At 43.8% G+C, this 23,756-nt stretch overlaps 1 protein-coding gene across 2 annotated transcripts in view; it reads right to left on the bottom strand.

Annotated features, from left to right (window-relative positions):
- Pole (polymerase (DNA directed), epsilon) overlaps positions 1-23,756 on the bottom strand; it is a 51,150-nt gene that overhangs the window by 27,142 nt on the left and 252 nt on the right. The window contains exons 2-26 of one of the 2 annotated variants that reach the window (NM_011132.2): positions 20,953-21,094; positions 20,465-20,545; positions 20,057-20,101; positions 19,830-19,922; positions 19,214-19,368; positions 16,926-17,067; positions 16,532-16,612; positions 15,711-15,818; positions 15,325-15,435; positions 15,014-15,099; positions 14,690-14,809; positions 13,189-13,321; positions 12,866-12,979; positions 12,382-12,594; positions 11,979-12,086; positions 11,307-11,435; positions 11,125-11,227; positions 10,892-11,038; positions 10,409-10,554; positions 8,171-8,319; positions 6,660-6,752; positions 6,328-6,472; positions 3,843-4,000; positions 3,365-3,560; positions 1,177-1,391 (exon numbers count right to left, since the gene is read on the bottom strand). In NM_011132.2, coding sequence (NP_035262.2) covers positions 1,177-1,391; positions 3,365-3,560; positions 3,843-4,000; positions 6,328-6,472; positions 6,660-6,752; positions 8,171-8,319; positions 10,409-10,554; positions 10,892-11,038; positions 11,125-11,227; positions 11,307-11,435; positions 11,979-12,086; positions 12,382-12,594; positions 12,866-12,979; positions 13,189-13,321; positions 14,690-14,809; positions 15,014-15,099; positions 15,325-15,435; positions 15,711-15,818; positions 16,532-16,612; positions 16,926-17,067; positions 19,214-19,368; positions 19,830-19,922; positions 20,057-20,101; positions 20,465-20,545; positions 20,953-21,094 — 3,213 coding nt within the window. The other variant, XM_017320715.1, reaches the window with a different exon arrangement.

Raw genomic sequence — 23,756 nt, 5'->3', positions numbered from 1 at the left:
GGCTAAATGTCCAACCGTGTAACCCTTGATGACTGGGGTTGAGAAGTCTCATGTTTGTCTACCTATTCCATTGGTCACAGAATCACAAGCTGCCTAGTTACTAGGTAAGAGGTCAGATGTACTTTTCCGTGAGAGAATCAAGGTTATGTTAGGAAGTACCATGGTAGCCTTCAATTCCTGAAGGAATCGTAGATTTATCCTGCCTCTAACACTGGTTCTCAAGATTCCTGTTGGGATTACTTTGCATTTGAGGTTCTGTAATCCAAGTGTGACGAACTCTTTCCTGTGCACCAACCACAGAAGCCACATTCATACTCTCATGGCAGGAAATAGAAGCTGGTCTAATGGAGTCCCCTGCTGCTGTATCTGATACGTCCTAGGAGTTGAAACGTGTTTTCTTCTCATCTGTGATGGCGACTGAGAAGTGTTGGTGCTATTGGCATGTAAAGTAGCCTCTTGTAGGCCAGAGTACTCGGCTCTTCATAGAGCCACTCTCACCATCAAGTTGTTGTATGAGCAGCCCAGATCCTGTCCTTCCAAGATATCCACATCTCTGTCCATGAAAAAGAAGCTGACTTCCTTCAAACCAAAGTTCTCCAGACTCACCATTCCTTTTCCAGGGTTCCACTCGGGCCCTACAAGGCCTTCCTATGGACTGATATGCATCAGATAGAGGCCAGTTTTTCTTTTTCTTTCTAAGACAGGGTCACACCTGTAGTACTAGCTGGCCTTGTATTCACAGAGCTCCATCTGTGCCTGCCTCTAAAGTGTAGAGATTTAAAGGCATTCACTACCACACCAGGTAGTCTTCCTTCTTTCAACAGCCACCAAATCCACATTCTCCCTATGGAAACTCTATTATAAGGATCTAGAGGCTGCACCACAGGTGTGGATTTGCAAAGCCAGTTTTCGCTTTTGTTTTTTAAGGCTAGAGAATGACTATGTAGCCAGCCCAGTTTGGCCTCAAACTCACTATAGTCCAGACTAACACTGAACTCATGAAACCTGTGCTTTAGTTTCCCAAATACTGGGCTTACAAGTGTATACCATCATACCTGTTACCTTGAACACTCCTTCAGGAAATAGTCTCTTAAGTTGCCCAGGTTGTCTCAGCCTTTTGAGTACTGGGATTCTAGGCACTCACCCATCTGCTCAACTCTTTAAAGAGGTCTTTACCTCTCAGTGACAGGAGACCCCTCTGGCTTTCGGGAGATGATATAGCGGCAGCTCAGTCCAGCATCTTTGACCATCTGGTCTCCCAGGAACTCAGCCAGGCGCTTTGCTGTGCTGATGGATGTAGACTTCTGCTCCCCGTAATCTTCCAGCTTCCGAGACATGGAGCGGTTCTCAGAAATCAGCTCAAACAATTCAGAATCGGGCATATTAGCAGCCTAGAGAAAGAAACAACAGATGCCAGGAAGGTGAAGGTCATATTCACTTTGATTTTATAGGATTATACCTATCTATTTCTTCCCTAGAAAGCTGAAGGCAGACTTTGGATTTCCAAAGGGCAGAGTAATGTCAAAAAAAAAAAAAAAAAAAAAAAAAAAGCTGGAGAGATGGCTGCTCTTCCAGAAGTCCTGAGTTCAATTCCCAGTAACCTCATGGTGGCTCACAATCATCTTAATGGGGTCTGATGCCCTCTTCTGGTGTGTCTGAAGAGAGCAATGGCATACTCATAAACATAAAATAATCTTTAAAAAAAAAACACAAAAGACAAACAAACAATAACAACAACAACAACAAACAACAACCCAAAACCAAAACTAAAAAAACCCTTAAAAAAGCTACCCTAGGGCTGGAGAGATGGCTCAGTGGGTAAGAGCACCCACTGCTCTTCTGAAGGTCTGAAGTTCAAATCCCAGCAATCACATGGTGGCTCACAACCACCCGTAATGAGATCTGATGCCCTCTTCTGGAGTGTCTGAAGACAGCTACAGTGTACTTACACGTAAGAAAGAAAGAAAGAAAGAAAGAAAGAAAGAAAGAAAGCAAGCAAGCAAGCAAGAAAGAAAGCAAGCTACCCTAGCACCATTAGTCAGAGCCCTAGCACTGCATTAAAGTATGTGTAGGATAGGGCAATGGCAAGATGGCCTAGTGGGTGAAAGTACCTATTGCCAAGGCTGACAACTGAGTCTTTTTTTTTTTTTTTCCCATTTAAATTTGTGTGGAAGTGTTTTGTCTGAATGCATGTCTGTGCATCACTGTGTTCCTGGTGCGCATGGATGTCAGAAAAGGGTGTTAGATTGTTTGTGACTAAAATTACAGGCAATGTGAGGTGCCACGTGGGTGCTAGGACTCAAACCCAGGTTTCTTAACCACCGAGCCATCTCTCTAGCCCATGTGAACCTGGATTTGATCCTCCAGGACCCACATGATGTAAGAGGGCCATCTCCTACAAGCTGTCCTCTGACTTCTACATGTACCCTGTGTTACTCCAGTGTCTCCTACCCTCAAAATAAATGTCATTTGAAGAAAAGGCACACAAAACCTTACCTTTTATCTTATTAAGTTGTGCACAAACTTATCAAGAAATATGTTTGAGCAACAAGTGCCAAAGCCATACTGTGTGGGGAATAATTATGCCCAAGACAGAAGATAAGGTGACATCTGTCCAAAAGAACTGAATTTCATGTGACACTGGCTGGAACAATGGGATTCTTAAACTTCCTCACAGATGGAAATGTGCAGACAGATGGACTGGTAAGTGGCTACAAACATCAAAAACAGAGCCAGGCGTGGTGGTGCACACCTTTAATCCCAGCACTCGGGAGGCAGAGGCAGGTGGATTTCTGAGTTCGAGGCCAGCCTGGTCTACAAAGTGAGTTCCAGGACAGCCAGGGCTACACAGAGAAACCCTGTCTCGAAAAACCAAAATAAAAAAAAAGAAGGGGGATGGAGAGACACAGCTCAACAGTTATAGTTAAGAGCATTTGTTGCTCTTATAGAAGACCTGCGTTCAGTTCCTAGAACCTACAGCAGCTTACGACTGCCTTGTAATTCTATTTCCAGAGGATCTGATGCTGATCTCTGGCCTCTGAGGGCAGCACACACACACAGTGTATACAGATACATACAGTCAAAACAAACAAACAAACAAACAAACATAAAAGAAATTAAAACAATTAAAAAAAAAAACCCCAAAGACTTCAAAAATCAAAGAAAATGATTTGGTAATTGTTAAGTGTTCCTCTGATGACTTGTTATTACCATGCTGGCACTCTAAAAGCTAAGGAAGCTAGGGTTCAGCAAACTGATCCAGGTTCATCTGTTACCTGATTCTCCAGGAGCCTACTATGCAAGTCCAATTCCTTGACAGATGCTCACTCCTGAGAACCAGCTGAGGAGGCAGGTGGAGCCTTACCTTGCTATAGAGCACATCTAGCCAGTAGTCAGCCACTTTGGCCACCGAGCCATACACTTCCTCCAGTGTGCTGCCCTTGAGGAAGGCCTCAAAAACTGAGGACTGGAATATTTTAATCAGCTGCAACTCCCCTCGGCGTTTCACCTCAAAACCTTTCAGTTCAGCCAAGGAACCATCTTCATTGAACACAGCATATCTGAAAAGCCAGGGAAACAACAGAAAAATGAACCTCGGGTGCTGGGTGCTTTCTGTCTCCTTCTGCCTATTTGCTTCACTGCCTGACCCTCTGGTCATCTCTGAGGCAGCAAGCAGCAACCCCTCTCAATGCTCGTCCCTTAGGTTGATGCTTTAGCAAACAGGAATGCATTGAGGGACCACTGCTCCTCACTTTGGCTTCAGGTCTATTTTCTTTCCTGAGTCTTTAGTTTGTCCATCGACTGCACTTCCTTTTCAAAACATAAGGCTCTGGGATTCCTACCTTTTCTTCAGCTTCTTGCCTTCTTCCTTGGAGGCTGGAAGGATCATAGCAAGGTATGGTCCATCGACTTCAAAAAAGATACTATTCTCAGAGTGGGTGACATAGGTGAGAGACGAAGGCTCTGTTAGTTCCTGGTACTGGTGGTTGGTAAAGCCTTCCTAAGAATCAATAACAGGAAAGGTAACCTCACTCCTATAGGCTCACAGCCAGGATCCACCTCTTTTCCTCAGGGAGTGGATAGGTCAGTAAATAAAATTCTACCAGACAATGGACAAAATGGATAGCAGACTAGTAGAGGGTTTTGACAGCAACACACTGAGACTCAATTGCAATTAACAGTGTCTGGGGTTGCATGCTCTATGTCTCCATATATGTAACCTGGGAAAGGAAAAAAAGAGCACAAAAACATATCAAGAGTTGCCAGGGTTTTAGTAGAAGAAAGAGAGCCCTTGAAGAAATGCTTCATTCCAGGGCTAAGAGAGGGAAAATACAAGATAAAGATAAAGCTGGAGTATCTTAAACTTAAAACATCAAGTAAGAAAATGATCCAAACACAAGGTCTAAAAAGAAAACAGTATATGTCCTTGTGGCCAGGAACAAATTGAGCAAGAAAAGACATGAGGATCATACTAGATTATCCTCATAAGTATAAAAAGATGCCCGAGAATCCATGTTGCTGTAAATCAGTCAACGGACATGCAGGGGAATATAAATGAGAGAGTCAGGTAACTAACCCTTACAGACTTCAATGAGCAAGCAGAAGGAATGGGATAAGCAGCAACCTGCCATAAAGCTACTCCAGCACAGGAGACATGCAGTGTTCACGTGACACTGCTGATGAGTGCAAACAGCAGGACTCAACAAAGGTCAAGGAACATTTCAAAGCGTGGTGGCCCTAACACTTGACTGTGGTGGGTCTACACGTGACTGTGGTGGCTCATCTAACACATGTTCAGATGTTCTTTGATACTCATCCCTTCAGGGAGGACAGTCATCCTTGGGAGTGATTACTGAGGAAAGGAGAGCATGTGAACAGAAACATGGGGAACCTCCCTGTGGAGGCACCTGGCTCATGTGGGCAACCTGGTGATGGAGCCATTATCTCCAAAGATGAGGAAGTGATGATCAGGTATTACCCCCACAATGTTCCTCAAAGGAGACTGTGGAGAGAATCTGTGTGGAAGCATCACCTGTCAATAAAAAGCTGATGGCCTATTAGCTGAAGCAGGACTAGAAGGTGGGACACCTGGCAAAGAGAGAGAGATTCTGGGAGAGACAAGAGTGGGAGATTTCGCCCTTGACTTGGAGGAGATAGACTAATGGAACCGAGGAGCCGTAACTAGCCATGTGACAGACACAGACTTAGAATAAAGGGGTTATATAAGTTACAAGCTACTAGGGGAATAAGCCAAGGCTATGGCCTAGGCAATCTATTTATAAATAACAGAGTCTCAGAGTTGTTATTCTGGGAACAAAGAAGCTGGATATAAAAGCTTGTGGCTACAACAGCCTTATAATGAGATCTCCAAATTGACAGCAGAAAACAAAATTTCAGACCAGCAAAGACCAAAGACTATCCAGGGTAAAGAGGACATAGTATGGCACCTAGAAACTGGAGATTCCAAATACTATGTAACTTAGCTACAGGGTATGTCAACATGCATTTCTTCATTTTGATGACTGTATGCTTCAGGCAGACACTAACATTACATAAGCAGCCTGAAAGGTATAAAAGAGTTTTCTGCAGTATTTGTACATGGTAAATGTGCATGTGGAGGCCAGGTTGACACTGCATGCTTGCCTCAACTCTTCCTCACTTTGGTTTTTTTTTTTTTTTTTTTTTTTGGTTTTTCAAAACAGGGTTTCTCTGTGTAGCCCTGGCTGTCCTGGAACTCAGAAATCTACCTGCCTCTGCCTCCCAAGTGCTGGGACTAAAGGCATGCACCACCATGCCTGGCCTCACTTTGTTTTTTACAACAGGGTTTCCATTGAACCTGAAGCTCATCAATTTGATTAGGGTCGCTGGCCAATAAGACCCAGGCATTTACCTTTCCTGGGTCCTCTCCCTCAACCTTTCCAGGTCCCTGACACAGCACTGGAACAAAGTGTATGCTGCTATGTCAGGATTTTACAAAGGTACTAGGGCATCCCAACTCAGGTTTCCATGTTTGTATGACAGGCACTTTACCAAGCCATAGCTCCACTCTTCTTTAGTACTCTTTGAGACTTTTGTATAAGTTTAAAATTGCTTTGAAATAAAAGTAATAGCAAAAGTATGGTTCTGTGAAAGTGAAAAAAACTTACTTTGCAAGTTGAATCTAACAGTCTTACCATGACAGCTGAGGAAATTAAGTAAAAGAATGTTACAGATGGGTGATTTTTGTAGGGGGCCAAAGATATAGAGCTGAGATTTTTTTCCAAATATCCACATTGGGGACAGGCCAGAGGTCAGAATTATGTGTTTACTTGCTGCACGCCCACTCACCTTGACCATGATGTTCAACATGGCACCAGGATAGGAGATGGTCAGTTTGGGTTTCTTCGCATTGGTTGTCTTGATGACAAAATTTTCAGGAAAGCTATTGGGTAGGACGCACCATATTCCGTCCGTGTCCAATTCTAAAGGCCTCCTTCAAAGAAAGGAATAAAATTCACGGATACAGGGCAATGGCCCCAAGTCCTTAGAAGCCAGGTGTTAAATACCTCAAATATGATAACATCAAATCCACTTCTGTCTTCTCAGTCTTTACAACTTATCACTGCTCCTCCTGTGCCCCCGTGGTGCAAGCCCTGCAGCCAACCTCAGGTCACACTCACCCGATCTGCTCAATCAGTTCTCTTGCTTGGGTGATGATGTTGGCTCCTGTAAAGCAGACGATACCAGCCATCTCCATGGAATACCAGCGAGCTCTGGAAAGGACAGACATAGTCTATGGTGAACAGGACTGACAGGAGGCTCCCTCCACAGGGAATCAAAGGAGGGAAGTGATCCCCAGGAGAGATTATAGAAGCAGTCAGACATATTTGAAGCAGGACAGAACTAAGGTGGAATTTGGCTTTGTCTTAGGGGAACTTCTATCCCTAGTTTAGGGTGGACAGTGTGGCTCATAAATGGTTAACATGTCACCTATCAGTTCACAGTTTCATGGTCCTGGGACTCTCAATCCCAAGTTCTTCCCAAATCCTACCCTCACCCACCTACTTCCAGAAACTTTTTTTTTTTTTTTGGTTTTTCGAGACAGGGTTTCTCTGTGTAACCCTGGCTGTCCTGGAACTCACACTGTAGACCAGGCTGGCCTCGAACTCAGAAATCCACCTGTCTCTGCGTCCCAAGTACTGGGATTAAAGGAATGCGCCACCACTGCCCAGCTTTCCAGAAACTCTTAAAGTGCATATCCAGACAGCTGTCCCCAGCTTCCTGCCAGCTCACCCTGCCATCCACCTCATCCTCTGGGCTTAGACCTCTTCCCTGTCCCCTCTTCATTCTGACCCAGCAGCATTTAGCACATCCACTCTCACTAAAAATCAGCAAATAGGGCTAGTTAAAATGGCTCAGTGAGTAGATGCTCTGTTACCAAGATTTATGATCTGAGTTAGACATGATGTACTAACATGGTAGGAGAGGGTTGACTTTGGAAAATTGTCCTCTGACCTCTGCATGAACACTGTACTGTAGTATGTGTGTGCCCACATCCATATCCAATTTTTAAAACCCCCAACAAATATGACCTCACAATCAACTCATCAGTTTTCTTTCCTTTTCTAAGGAGCCACAGGTTGAAAGTATTCTCTTCTTTTATGTTCCTGAACATCCATTCTACTCATGTTTCTCTAGAGGACCCAACTAGCTTTGTCTAAGGCAGAGCCCAGGCCCTACTGGCCACACCACTCAAACCATGTCCTATTCTCTCTTCTTAGAACAGTCTCCACATTGGCTGTGAGACCTCAGTCCATCAGTCAAGTTCTATGCTGTTCACCTACCATTCCTCTGCCCACCCTTTAAATAAACTGATGCTATTAAACACCTAAAAGCCTTTTCTACTTCAGTGAGAATACAGTGATATAAACGCCAAAATAACCAAACTTATCTCCAGCCTACTGTGCTTCCATCAAGTGTCTAGTAGAAAGTAGTGTCTTTCTCAACACCTAGACCCAATTAAACCCATGTCACCAACATGTTGTGAGCAAGAAGAACATCCCCATTCATACCCATCATCTGCTTGCTCCATCAATAACTAAACTGCTGCCCCCAACCCCCAACTTCTTGCTTTTTTGCTGTCATGTCCTGTTCATTCCCTCCCTATTCATGTACTGCATGTGGCCCATACCCTTTGCGCATGACATAGCCGTAGAAGGAGTTCAGGATGCACTTGTGAGCCAGCTGCAGTGAATCGTAAAGGATCTCCATGTTCTTGCAGCGCTTCACCTCTGATGCATCGCCCACCTCTACAGCTGCCGAGAGCTTCTTCTTCCACACCTGGAAGTATACTGGGGAGCCTAAGTACCTTATAGCTGCTCCAATTTCAGCCCACAAAATCAACAAGCATAAATTTTCAATATTAAAAACTTTCATATCTGTACCTAGAGCGATGACTCAGTGGGTCTTGCAGAGGACCCGAGTTTGTTTTCCAGTATACATATTAGGGCTGACAACCATCTGTAACTCTAGTTCTAGGGGATCTGATGCCCTCTTCTGACCTCCATGGGCATCAGGCACACATACAGATATGCATGCAAAACATTCAAACACATTAAAAAACAACAACATTTAAAAAAAGAAAAAGAAAAAGAAAAAGAAAAAGAAAAGGAAAGGAAAGGAAAGGAAAGGAAAGGAAAGGAAAGGAAAGGAAAGAAAAGAAAAGAAAAGAAAAGAAAAGAACAACTTTCAAGGGCTGGAGAGATGGCTCAGTGGTTAAGAGCACTGACTGCTCTTCTGGAGTCCCTGAGTTCAAATCCCAGCAACCACATGGTGGTTCACAACCATCTGTAATGTGATCTGATGCCCTCTTCTGGTGTGTCTGAAGACAGCTACAGTGTACTCATACAAACAAAATAAATATATAAATTAAAAAACAAACAAACAAGACTTTAAAATCCAGAGAACTTGAAAAAGGATAATGAAGACCATGCCCTCTTTAGACTGACCACCTGTTAATAATACCTTAGCACATCTCCTTCATTCCACGTGTCATCTGTTCCCCATAAAATGAGTACTTCTAGTCTACCAGGCCTTCCATCAATATATCAAACCCAGCACAGACCTTTAATCCTAGCATTTTTAAGGCAGAGGTAGGCAGATCTCTGACACCAGCCTAGTCTACAGAGCTAATTCTAAGAGAGCTGGGGCTACCCAGAGAAACCCTGTCTCAAAAACAAAGCAAAATAACATAAAAGAAACAAAGCCAGCCAACTATGGGCTGAGATCTATGAAACTAAAAGACAAAACAAATTCTTAAGTAATATTAAGAACTTGGTCAGAGCAATGAAAGTGTGAATAACATGGAAAATAAAAGGCTTTGAAGAGAGCAGTGACAGCTGCATAACATATGCCACCCAACTATACACATATAAATGTTAAACTTCATGACATGACACCTCACCACTATAAGAGAAACCAATAATAGTGAAAGAGAAAGGAGAACCAATAATAGTGAGCAGAGCGATGGGGACTGTATATCAGAACCATGCAGTGCAAATGACCACAAGGGGGAATTTCACCAAAACTAGCCTCAAGGGACGTGATCTCAGAATATAAACTAGCAGATAAAACATAAAACTTTCACTTTCTAGTAGGAAAAAAATTCAGGTAGCTCCTGGTAAAAGCATTATTTCTTATAGAACAGAAGAAACCATCTAAACCTCTATACAAGGGAATAAGTTCTATACCAGGAGATAAAATATGTACATGAAACATTTCCTGTGGGGCTAGAGATGGCTGTTCTTCCATAGTACACAGGGTTGATCTCCAGCACCTATAGGGTGGCTCACAAATGTCTGTATATCCAGTTCCAGAGGATCTGACACACTCTTCTCATCTCCACAGATACTGAGCACACAGGGCACATAAGCATACATTCAGGCAAAACACCCATACAGATATAATAATAATGAAATTTTAAAAGAGAGAAAAGAAAAGTTACTTCCCTAATTCTTCTAAATCAGAGGTTAGCAAACCACAGGGTTAATTCCAGTGTGTATGGTGGCCTTAGAGTCGTATGGACTACTTTCCTGCTTGTACTGGGAAAGCAGTACAACTCATGGCCATATCTAGCTCAGTAAGACTTTGTCAGCTCAGCTAGTGTCTTTTGTAGGTGCAGTTCTACATAATTATTTCTGAAACAATTTCTCAGCACAGTTCCAAGGGCTCAGGCCATGACTAACAATCTGCAGCCTCTCTGGCCATTAACCCTTTCCGTTTATAGACCACCGTGCATTTATTATCCAAATGCGTATGGCAGCTCACAGGATGCATATGGAAACCCACAAACTACAGCTACAGCCCAAGGTGTTTCCACAGAGCCAAACCAAGATGCTCTCACTTCAGACACCAGTTTATTTTGACCTACCTTGTGCAGTCCTTTGAACTCATAGCGCCTGTCTCTGAAGGCCCGCACTGTGTCCACATAAAATGAGTTTTCCCGCTGGCAGATGGTAGTTAGACGTTCTTCTACCTTGGTCACATGGATCTTCTTATAGGCTTTCCGGCAATAATCTAAGACAATTCAGAGTGTTGGGACTGGTAGCTGAGACCTTCCAGATAACAAAAGAGCAAGCTGGGACACAGAGATGCTGAGGTAACATAAACGAATGGAAAACCCAGACACTGCTAATTATCACTGTAAAAGAGAACAGCCCCGAAGGGCTAGGTACTTGATACCAAGACTGTGACAAAAGGCTACTTCCTGAGCCTTGTAAAGGAGAAAGAAAGGAACACTCACAGAAAGAAAATAACTGAAATCTAAAACCCTACTGCCCTGGAACTGCAATGTGCTCATACCTCTGATCCAAGGAGCCACTGCTTATCAGGCTGTGGCTCACCGGGTGCTCACCTGCCAGCCTCCTCTTCTCGTATTTAGCCTGTTCTTCACGGGACAGCTCGTGAAAGGCCCGTGCTGGCCCCTCTGGAAACAAAGGGGGAAACTTCTCCGACTCCAGCTGATGCTGAATCCGATGGTATTCACTGCGACTGGCTGGCACTGGAAAGAAGTGATGGGACAGGTTCCAAGTTCAGAGTCTAGGTCTGTCCTGACCTGCTGAGCACCCTTTAGGGCCTGATACTCACTGAATTCTCCCCTCCACTGCCAGGCCATCTTCCTCTGACAACTTGCTCCAGGCTTATTGAAGTCACAGGCAGCACAGGTGGCCTCATCCACTATGGCAGAAGGCTAGGAAAGGAGGGGAGGGTTAGAAATCAACTTGGGCCTGCAAAGAGAAGTGACTATGATATGAGAAGGGAGGTCTTACCTGTAGGCGGTTGGTAAGAATTATGTTAGGATACATGGCCCCCACATCTAGATGGTAGATTAGAGGACATTCAATTCTGTTAGGAACATCTTTTAGGGAGGTGAGCTTGGTCTTAATCTGCTCACACACCTACAAAGAAGGGAAAAACAAAGGGATGTTGGTGCCAACATAAGAACTAGGTGCATGCCGGGCGTGGTGGCACACGGCTTTAAACCCAGTACTTGGGAGGCAGAGGCAGGCAGATTCTGAGTTCCAGGCCAGCCTGGTCTACAAAGTGAGTTCCAGGACAGCCAGGGCTACACAGAGAAACCCTGTCTCGAAAAACAAAACAAAACAAAAACCAAAAAGAACTAGGTGCACTGGGTGGTGGTGGTGCACCCTTTTAATCCTAGCACTAGGGAAGCAGAGGCAGTTTGATCTCTGAGTTCAAGACCAACCTGGTCTAGGTCTAGAGTGAGTTCTAGAATAGGGAGAGAAATCATGTCTTGAAAAAACAAAAAACAAAAACAAGAACCAAAACTCAAAAGAATGAGGTACAATAAAGATAATGAAGATAGAGTAGCAAGTCCAGAAGGAGTCAGACGAGAATCACATCAAGTGCCTGAGATGCTTTGGCTATGTAAGAAAGAGCAGAGCCAAATGTAGGCCAACCCCTGCTTCCTAGATGGCTACCTCTTGAAAGTTGGTGGCTTGTTCCACAGGCACCTTCTCTTCTTCTTCAATGGCGTGGCGCATAGTCTTCTCGACTCGTTGCAGCAGGAAATCAAAGGCTGCAGGATTCTAGGATAAGACACCACAGGGCACAGGTCAGACAGAGCTTTCAATTTCCTGCCAGTGTATCACATGGCAGGAGGTGCCTGAGAATGCTCTGCAAGTATACTGTGTCTTAGAAAGCAGTGAATGGAAGCTCATCTTATATAAGGGGTATGGGAGTGGTACTGAGCCCGAGAAATCGCCACTGACAGAAGTGGCCTATGGGGGAGATGAAGATAAGATTGTTCAGGCTGTGGCTTCTTGGGTTTTGCACAAGTATGGGAAGAAGCAGAACCCCAGAAGAGCTAGGAAGGAGATATACCATCCTAAACCGGCAGGGGATATCACTTCTGAAGACACCAGACTCTAGTGCCTCCACGTGGCCCCCGACGTAGGTCTCAGCATCTAGCATGTGGCCATCATCTGTCAGCTTGTTGAACTCCTGCTCTTGCTTATTGGGGAAGATAATGTTGGCATGGAAAGCTTGCACCATCAGCAAGGCTTCACACAGTGTCCCGGAGCCCTTCCGCAGCACCTGCAGGGGAGATGCAGCATGTAGCTGTGCATGCCCATCCCAAATTATGTCAAAAGCCCTGACTCCTAGGCAAAGTCCACGACCACCAGAAAGTCATCTAACCTTGACTGTAACGTGGAAGGAAAGTTGTGCAGCCAGTAAAAGAAGGCCCTGCTTTCTGTGTCTACTCACACATTGGTGCCCTAACTCCAGGAAGACTCCAGTGATGCCACCCATAAGAGTTCACTATCTGTCTCCAGAATCATTCCACCTCAAGCATCAGAGAACTCACCTCATCAGGTTCCATGGGAATAATGGTGCACAGGGCGAATATGAAGGGGTGGACGTATTTCATGTACAGGTAGTAAGTAGCCACAGCATCTGACACTGAGTAAGTGGCCAGAGTCTGAGGAGAACATCAGAGAGCAAGACCATTAAAAACCAAGGGTCCAAGGAAATTCATGAAATAAAGAAAGCAAAGTTGAGGAAAGAGGCAAGGCTGAGCAGGAGTACACTAGGAAGGAAAAGCTAGTACCCATCTCAGGTAACCTAGCCTCTCCAATCAGAATGCCTCTGACTTCAGGGATACATAGGAGAGCCAATGGGCTTACGTGCCTGGGGCTGTTCAGTGGCCATACGACACATGTCCTCAGGGTCCAGCTCTACAGGGTCATAGCCAAGTTTGGCCTTGGCAGCTGCCTTGAGATTATGACTGCCCACAGGAAGGTAACTGTCCCTCTTCACCCACCTGGAAAAAACACAGATTCTAGAGATGATGGTAACATAAAGGCTGGCAAAGCCAAACATAACAGAAACATGTAGATTTTGGAGACATTCAAGAAACCAATGCCACTTGAGCCTCCACTTGACTCTCAGGTGCACTTACAAAGTACATGTAAGTATCAGGGCATCACGTGTACCCTTGCCTCACCCTCCACTTTCAGGAGAGACCTCAGCCTCTTGCTATGGAGAAATAAAAAGGAAACACACCAAGAATCCCTAGGCCTCTCTGTGCCTCTCAAACCTTATTGCATAAACTACCTGTCCATCTTTCCTCTTCTTACATTGTCCTTTCAGTAAGAGCTCTCTCAACAGCACCCTCTTTAGAAGATGTTCTCTAGGGCTTCGGAAGATGGCAGGGGGTAAAGCACTTGCCATACAAGCATTAAGGCCCTGAGTTCAGAGCCCCAGCATTCATGTAACAGTTAGGGACTGCTCTGCCCAGTGGCCACATCTAGTCCCTATCTCCCACGACCTGTCCTAGCAGCTGTCCACTCCCTCTGCAACTTCTCTGCGGCCCCTTCCTCTGCAGATTTTCAGGCCTTCTCTCATTACACTTCTAACCTTGCTTGTTCACCATCTGTTAGAACTTTGATCAACCCTAGGCCTCTTGGTGACACCATCTAGGCTTGGGCTTCTCCAAGTGCACAAAGACTTCCACATCAAGATGATTGCAACAGAATCCTCTCTTACCTTAAATTTATTCTTTCTCATTCCACGTCAACTGAGCACAGAGACTTTAGGAACCTATCCATCCTTAAGGCCCCAGCCTGCACTAGCAAACCTGAGTGTTGATCTTTCTTTACCAATGAACCAGTCCCAACCTCTTGGCTTTCCTCTAACCCAAGCAACAGATGACCTCAGACAACCTCGGAGGCTGATGGAACTCATGTCTTGGCCCAGCTCAGATGCCACCCTCTTCAGCTAGCTCTTTGCATTTGTGTGTTCATACCTGTCTTCCTACCTACATGGACCTATGCTTCAAAGACCATGACTTCAATACCTGGGATGCCTACTTGCTTTCAGTCAGCATGAAGTATACTGAGCTTATCTTGAAACGATATAACTTGTGGGACCAGCCTCATCTGACTTCATCTATGCAAGCATCAGAACCTTGCTTTTCTTTTAGCCAAGCTTTTCCACTTTACAGGCTATTGTTTAATATTCTTGTTGACTTAACAGAAGACTAATAACAAGCAGACAGCAAATCCCTATGACCCAAAGCCGTTTCTTAGAGGCCAATCACAATCGATGGTCAATGGTCTGTACAAGAAGCCTTTCTATATCACTGATGGGATCACAGTCATGAGCTGCCTACTACGTGGGGTATACATACCTGAGGCAGTCCATGTGGATGCACTGTGGTGCCTTATATTCCCCCTGGCTATCCTTCTGGAAGCCTATCTCCTGGTACATGCTGAGGCCATGAATTGCTGCCCTAGCCTCCACAAATGGCCTAACAACAAAAGACACAGGCAATGGGGATAAATGAGCCAGTTCTTCCTTTGATCCTCCTTGTGTGTAGGCAGACTGCTCCCAGGAGACACTGGTCACACGCATTTCTCTGTGAAAATGAGAAAGCCACCAACAGCAGCAGGCAGAGCTGCTCCTCTCCCACCCTTCCCTGACACAATTACCCACAACAGGAAGCTAGACTCACCAGTCAAAAAAATCCCCATTGTAGGTGACCATAATGGTAGGTTTGGTTTCCTGGATATGCTCAAACCATCTCTGGATCAGATGGACCTGAGCTCAACAAACCACAGAAGTCAGTGGAACCCTTCCTCTGCTTTCAGCAACTTGCCAGGACTTCCCCAGTCTTAGAAGCAGCAGCCTCTGTCAGCCCAGATGCCCAGGACCAGGCCTCGGCCATGGAAGAGGAAGCTGAACAAGCACCTGAGCCCAAGAACCAGCTTGTGCCTTGCCACCTTATACCAAACACCAGGCAGTTTCTATAGGAAGTCTCTTTACCTCGTCGGGTTCATTGAAGACACAAAAGGGCCCTTCATATTCTGGCTTAGGGGTGAACTCAAAATCTTCAATATCTTCTGAAACAATCTCCCTGTTAGTGATGAGGTAGCCCTGGTAAAGTTCATGAGCAGACAATGCAAGTCAGCCACAAAAAAGCTGAGACACAGACTCCTAATCCACCCACAAGCCTCTCAAGAAAATAATTTCAAAGAACTCCACAAAAACATAAAGGTAATCTGCCTATAATCCTAGCACTCAGAAGGCAGATGCAGGAGAACCACCAAAAGAATGAAGCCAAGCTGAGCCACAGGTGAGACCCTGCCTCCAAAACAATAGCAAAACCCCACAAAAGCATTCTAAGTTTCCCAAAAAGAGATTCTGTTCACCTGGCCATCAATCATATAGGAGATCATCATGATCTGATCGGTCTCAGCATCAGGGAATTTGAGAGGCAGTTTGGTCGTCTCGATGTCAAATGCCAAAACCACAGGGTCCTAAAAGGACAAAATATACGGAGAATTCAGGTCTGGATACATCCTTTGGACACCCATATTCAGCCCTAGGTTCACTCACCAGTACCGCAAACAAAATGGGGTATGAAAACAAACACACACAAGGAATGAAGCTACTGGTCAGACCACCTCAGTCCCAAAGCGCCGTAGCATGCACTATTTCACTTGAATGTTAGGACAGCACTAGCAAGGGACTGTGACCGGGACAACATCTTCATCTTGGAAACAAGAAAACTGAAGACAAAGATTTTCCTGAGGACTAAAAGTGATACCTGAACTAGATTCTTTACTTACAAATCTACTTCTCATCAGTCATTTGGCTATCAAGTACCTAACCAAAAGCTCAAGGGTTCAAATATAGCTTAATTCAAATATTAATATTTGTGGCTAAGACACAAGTGCAAAAATATGTTTTTAGGTTAAAGACTAGTAAAAAAAAAAAAAAAACCTACTCCCTAATTGTTTTCATACTTTAAGACTAAAGAAATGTAAACACGTGTCGCGCGTGGTGGCGCACACCTTTAATCCCAGCACTTTGGAGGCAGAGGCAGGCGGATTTCTGAGTTTGAGGCCAGCCTGGTCTACAAAGTGAGCTCCAGGACAGCCAGGGCTACACAGAGAAACCCTGTCTCGAAAAACCAAAAAAAAAAAAAAAAAAAAAAAAAAAAAACAGAAAAAAAAATGTAAACACTTACAGGTCGTTCAACAAGATCATCTCGTCGGGTGATTTCCACAGGAAAAGCATTTCCTCGAAATCTAACATTGTACCAGTGGGCCTGAAGGATAAGGAAGTACAAATTAACTAAAGAGTTCTCCATCCAGAAATGTCTCTCTCTCTAACAAAAATGTTTTAATTACATTTACTTAGTGAGTGTGTGTGTGTATGCACTCTGTAAGTCAGTGTACAACTGTAGTTGTTTCTCTTTCCACTACCGCAGGTCCTGGGGATCAAACTCAAGTCATTAGACTTGGCAGCCTTAATCCACCAACTCCAGCTGGCTCCAGCAAAATCAATTTTTGTGTAGATTTATCCATAGCTCCCCTTGGCTCTTAGGAACTTAACTCGAGCAACAACCACCTTCCCCTTACCACATGGATTCTGAGGTCAATGGAGAGGCGAATGTGGTAGGGAACATCATACTCTCGCATGTCCACTATGTTGTCCAATTGGTCAGCTATCTTCTTAGAGGTTTCGTCCTCATCAGTAATTACACTGCCACCTTGCAGAATACTGGTAAATAAGCAAGGAAAGTCACTAACTCAATTATAATTTGCAAGGAACTGGGGAGTGAAGACTAGAGTCCAAACTGAGTAAACACAAAGGCAGCTGAGGAGGCTGTAAGGACCAGGGTCATCTCTCAAGAAATGGCCTTGGATCACCACCCTACATGAGCAACAGGTTGCAGAGAAAAGAAAATTCAGGTATGCTGGAGATGTGAATTTTTACATGACATAAGTTAGATTTTGCACAATAGTTAGGAGGACCTTGGTGTGGCTATTCCCAACGCATCCTCTCTACTAGCAAGTTGCTCCATGCGAAGGTGAAAGAGTACAGTTGGTACCACAGACTGTGGAGAGCTGCAGTTAACAAATGTGGCCAGCCAGGCAGTGGTGGCGCATGCCTTTAATCCCAGCACTTCAGAGGCAGGCGGATTTCTGAGTTTGAGGCCACCCTGGTCTACAGAGTGAGTTCCAGGACAGCCAGGGGTAGACAGAGAAACCCTGTCTCAAAAAACAAAAACAAATGTGGCCTATCTTTGCAGAACATTCCTTTCTTTTTTAAAATAAGGATGATAGTAACTAGATTATCCTATAGGAGTGATGTATTAATGAGTTATCATAAAGCATCCAGCGTGAGGTATATTGAAGTGACTAGGTAATGTCAACTACTTCTATAAAAGTCTTACATTCAAGTAGAAAACCTTACACTGGAATAGCTACTCAATATCCTGATAATTGGGAAGCAAAGGCAGGACAACTGGTTTAAATATAAGGCCAGCCTGGTCTACATAGTGTGTTCCAAGCTAAACTAAGCTATAGTGTGAGACCCTGACTCCAACCAACCAATGAGCCACTGAACCAAGGAGCCAACCAATTAAAGGAAAAAAGGGACAGAGGGAAAAGCTCAGCAGCATAAAGGTTCAATCCTCAGTCACACACACACACACACACACACACACACACACACACACACCTTAAGTTAAAATAAAACAATACGCTGGGTGTGATGGCGCACGCCTTTAATCCCAGCAGGCGGATTTCTGAGGCCAGCCTGGTCTAAAGAGTGAGTTCCAGGACAGCCCTAACCCTGTCTCAAAAAAACCAACCCCCTCCCCCCCCAAAAAAAACAATTACGTTCTATCACTCTAAGCTTAAAATTAAATGGCTTTGCAAGAGAAAAAAATGAGGACTAGGAGATGTCTCAATAGTTGAGAGCCCCTGTTGCTCCTGCAGGAAACCTGGGTTTGATTCCCAGGACCCAGCTGGCAACTCATAACCCTCTGAAACTAGTTCTGAAGACCTAAGTGTCCTAAGTCTCAAATTGATTTTAATGCATTTTTAAGTGTGTGTGCATGCATGCCACAGTGGACATGTGGAAGATAAGAGGCCAACATTGGGTGTTGGTCCTTGCCTTGCTTCTTATTGAGATAAGGTCTCTGTTGTTGTGTTGCTGCGTACAGTACACCAAGCTAACTGGTTTGTGAGCTTCTAGGAATTCTCTTGTCTCTGCCTCTGATCTCACTGGGATTACATAGACATTAGCTTTATGTGCCTTCTAGAGGCTCAAAACCTGCCCCCATCCCTGCTTTCTTTTTGAAACAGGGTCTCTCTACATAGCCTTGCTGGCTTCAAATTCAGAGATTCGTCTGCCTATCTCCTGAGTGCTGGGATCAAAGGCATGTGCTACTTCACCTGGTTCTAAATTAACTCTTTATCAGAAGATTGTGATCAGTGTTTCTGAAATCATGCAAGCTTAATTACCCAAGACTTGTTTTGTTCTTACCTTGCTTTTCTGTTATTAATGTGCCTAAATATTTAATAACAGTACTTGGTGTTCTGCACTTAAATTTCTTTGTACACTCCAGGTTCTCTGGAGAAGACATCGATAAAACAAAACAGTTGATACAATCTGTAGACTGTGTTAACGTGGTGGAGGGAGCACTCTAAAATATTCTCACTGCTATAGCAACACAATTTTAGGGCCACAAATCTTGTCTATGTAAGAGGGGCTCAAGCACAAAACAGAACACAATCTTGGGAAGCCAGTGTTTATTTACACATGCCAAGCACCCGGGGAGTCTCTCTGAAGAGTTCCTGCCTCCATTAGCTTGTTATTCTGGAGTAACTGGCACTTTGCTCTTGAGAAGGAAAGTTACCTGGAGAGCATTGTTGTATACTCATCACTAGCATGGTCCTGCTCTCGGTTCTTCTTCACAGCAGGAGAGATCTCCTTTCTCACTTTGACAAGGTCCTCCACAGTGTGGAAGGACAGCTTGATGTAACTCCGCTTCAAGCCCACCAAGTGATTTGGCTGTAAAGTAAAAGGACAAGCTGAAGGGTTAATGTGGAACAGGAGGGTAAAGACGGATAAGTAGGGGCTGGAGAGATGGCTCAGAGGTTAAGAGCACTGACTGCTCTTCCAGAGGTCCTGAGTTCAATTCCCAGCAATCACATGGTGGTTCACAACCATCTGTAATGAGATCTGATGCCCTCTTCTGGTGTGTCTAAAGTCAGTGATTGTGTACTCAAATAAATAAAATAAATAAATTAAAAAAAGAAAAAAGACTGCTAAGTAAACACGTACAAGTCAAAGCACCTAGCTTACTTTTGCATGTGGTACCTGTAATACTACCAAAGTTCCTTAGATAGCTTTGGGAGCAACTACCACCCCTCATCCTCCAGGCTGCCCCACAACCCAGTAAATGACCTGACCTTCTACCTCATCCAATACTGTCTGTCTCATCTGCTTCTGGAAGGCCTGGGGATACTTACCAAGTCCAGATCTTCTTTGGGCACATTCTCTAACTTTGCAATTTTTCCCTGAAACTTCTTGGATAGAAAAGATGAAACTTCTCGATCACAACCCTAAATTAGGATCAGAATTAATGTATTTTCCATTAGTAAGATCCATCTCCTAATTTACCCATATCAGTTCTGAAACCCACCCAGGAGAGCAAGGAACAGATCATTTGACCAGTTTCTACCCAGGACAGACTGACCTTTCTCGCTGCAATGTAGAAATACGGCATATAGGGCAAGGCCACCTATAAAAACCATCAAAAGGGTGTGAGAAAAAAGAAAAAAAGGAGAGAAAGGGAAAAAAGATTTCAGAGTGGCAAGTGATGAGCAACCTGGACACAAGGCGCCTTGGACCTTGATAGCTTTTTTCTTTTAAGATCTATTTACTTATTTTTTATTTCATGTGTATGGGTGTTTTGCTTACATGTATATCTATATACCAAGTACATGCCTGATAACCACAGACAACGGAAGAGGGCATTGCGTTTCTTGGAACTGGAGTTACAGACAGCCTTTCAAGTGTTGGGAATTGAACAAATACCCTCTTAGTTTAAACAACTTACTTGTCACAGATAGGTTTTAGTTTTAGATAGGAGTCAAGGGCTTACCTTAAATCTGCTTCCATCATCTTGAATGAAGTAGTAATCCACCGCGCTGACTAAGCGTTTGTCTTCATCTAAGATCTCAGTCTGTAAGAGAACCATTGAACAGGAACATGTTAACCTCTACAAAGCCTAGGAGCTCTTTCCAGGCTACCCTGTGAGAAGCTAGTACTCTGTAGACGGAATCCTCACACCTCTCCCTTTACTTGTTCCCTTACATAGACACCACCTTTGTAAGAACTGCAGTATAACGGTTCCTCGGTGGGCATTCTTCTGAATTTTCTTTAATAATTCTTGAAAGCTTTCTGCTGAGAGCTAACAGCACTTTGTGGCCTCCATGTTAAACAGGAAAGGAAAAGCATCCTAATAACCAGGTCTCTCGGACGTGCCTTCCTCTGCTCTATCACTCATCCACTAGATAAGGTGATGTTTACAGGAAGAGGTCCAGCCATGCCCTAGAAGCAAAGGATGAGCAAGCAGTGTCAGGTACATACAGGGTGCATGTTGATCAGCCAGCCAGTCCTTTCTCCAGGCTCTTTCAGCCTTTCGAAACCAAACCGTAAGTCCATCTTGTCTGTCCACTGGCTCCGTTCCAGACGCTTGAGTGCTGAGACTGAGGAAGAGGGACCATCATCCCTGAGTAAAAGAAGAGAACCAGGTTTCACCATTTAGACCCCTAACTTTCATCTATGTTTTATTGTTGTTTTGCTTGCTTATTTATTTATGTTTGTTTGTTTATTTATTTTTGCTACAGCGTCTCACTGTAGACCAGGCTGGCCTCCAACTCACAGTAATCAACATGCCTGTTTCTCAAGGGATTAAAAGTGTGTACCACCACGTTTGATGTTTATGTATTTCTGATATGGTATGGCATATACATTCCTGAAAAAACATCAAGGCTGGTAGAAGGCTCAATGAAAACAACAACAACAAAAAACAGCATTTCTAGGAAAAATACAACAAAAGCAACTCCCACCTCAAAACTCCCTGGCCTTTAAATACCATTCCAATGAGTAAGTTGGTAAAATAGACTAGAAAACTGTTTACCCAGATGCTACCTCCTCTTAATACGGGTTCCTCTAAGCTGTCTACCTTACTTTTTATTCAGCCATAGTACAAAAATCTAAAAGATGAAAGTACCAAAGAAGACTGCTTACAGATTACCTCAGACAGTGTGAAAGCGCTCTGAGCATACATTCTCAGTTCATTTTCATGATAGCACCTATGAAGAGGGCCATCTAGTTCCTCATTCAATGAATACGGAGGCAGTTACATATAAAGCCCAATCTTTACCACTACCTACAGCTTCAAGGAAACATGCTCACCTCACAGGACTGATTTAACGATTTCACGAGCCAATCCACATAAAGCACATGGGGCATAAAGCATAAGCATAAGCTAAAAGCTATTGCTAAGAGTACACAGGTGGACAAATTGGGTTATTTAAATATATATATGTGTGTGTGTGCATGTGTATACATACATACATACATACATACATATATGGTCTCTAAGTTGGAAAAGGTTATATATGGGAAGAATTGAGAGGAGTAGGGTATGTGTGTGAATATAACCAAATTCTTAAAAACAAAAGGTTTCTAAAAGGTTTTATTTATTTATGCAGCAACAACTTTCCATCTGCTCAAGTACATGGCAAAGTTGAATGACTAAGGGCACGTCCTTAGTTGATGATATGTCCTAGTGGTAGAGTATGTGAGGTTCTGTATTGCACTTCTAGCTACATATACACATGTAATATATAAAGTATATATTATATATACAACATACAATGCCACATGTAATAACATAATTATATAATGCATAAAATCTAATATATGTAAAATATATATTTATATATGCACATCAAATAGTTGTAAATGTAGATAAAGTACTTCACATCTCTCATCTCTAAACTGAAGTCTAGCATGAACATAACAGTATGAGTACTGCCCACCTCACGTGTCTTTCCATGGCATCATGGACATGAAGAAGTCAACACAGTAACTATTGTTACTGTTAGACTGAGGCTTGGATGTATGAAAAAGAACATAGCTCCTTTTTCTAAATCAGGAATGAGCTTGGTAGAGCAAGTAATAGCCTGAGAACCAGGGCCTTGAGGGCGCTGTGGATCCGGATCCTAAGAAATCATCTCTTCTCATCCTTAAGGGGCTATGGTTTTCTGTCCCAAGGCTGCTACCTGCTCTATGACACTGTCCCACCCACCTTTCCATAGAGGTACAAAACCTCTATGTAAGACACTGTACTTGGGGGCTTGAAGAAATGGCTTGGGGCTGGAGAGATGGCTTAGTGGTTAAGAGCACTGACTGCTCTTCCAAAGGTCCTGAGTTCAATTCCCAGCAACCACATGGTGGTTCACAACCATTTACAATGTGATCTGACTGGTGTGTCTTAAGACAGGACAACTACAGAGTACTCACATACATAAAATAAGTAAATACATCAAAAAAAAAAAAAGATGCTGTACTTCCTAATAAACTTGCTTGCATGAGCCATCACTCTGTGTGACACCTCCTGATCCTGAATGCTCTTATCTTCTCCATCTCCTCCTCATCCCCCTGGCCATCACTCTCTCAGGAACCTGTCACTGAAGAACCGCTTACTGGTCCAGGTCAATTACCCTGGCTGCTATGCAGGTGTTGTACAGCAAACCCAGAGCTTCACATATAATAGGAAAACACTATCACTATTCAGCTCTAACCGGGCTTCCACTCAATGAGTGCTCACATTCTGATACACAGTCTTTTTTTTTTTTTTAAGATTTATTTATTATTATATGTAAATACACTGTAGCTGTCTTCAGACACTCCAGAAGAGGGAGTCAGATCTTGTTACGGATGGTTGTGAGCCACCATGTGGTTGCTGGGATTTGAACTCTGGACCTTCAGAAGAACACTCGGGTGCTCTTACCCACTGAGCCATCTCACCAGCCCCTGATACAGAGTCTTATTCTGCCACAGTGTCACCAATCTCTATATACGATATCCACATCAGTTTCCTTTGTCACCATACTCTAGAATCTCTTGCTGATGTGATGCGTAAGGGTTTCGGCTTTTGGTTTAATAAATTGGTTTACTTCGCCGAGCTGGTCTAGACAGAATCTTCCTTTACTTTCCCCGTTCCCTTCTTGTCTGATGAGAATAGATGTTCACCCCTAGTCAAGTCACAGGGCAGGCACAGATATTTCTAGAGAAGCAGCCTGGGCCACGGAGTTGAGTTTAGCATCTCAATAAAAACTACGGAAACCACACAGGGCGAAGACGGGAGCCCGCCCTGTCCT

This window comes from Mus musculus, chromosome 5 (genome assembly GCF_000001635.26).
Source record: "Mus musculus strain C57BL/6J chromosome 5, GRCm38.p6 C57BL/6J".
In the NCBI taxonomy this organism is placed as follows: Eukaryota; Metazoa; Chordata; class Mammalia; order Rodentia; family Muridae; genus Mus; species Mus musculus.
The sequence above is the reverse complement of the archived record's forward strand: the minus strand, read 5'-3'. Positions and strand labels throughout refer to the sequence as shown.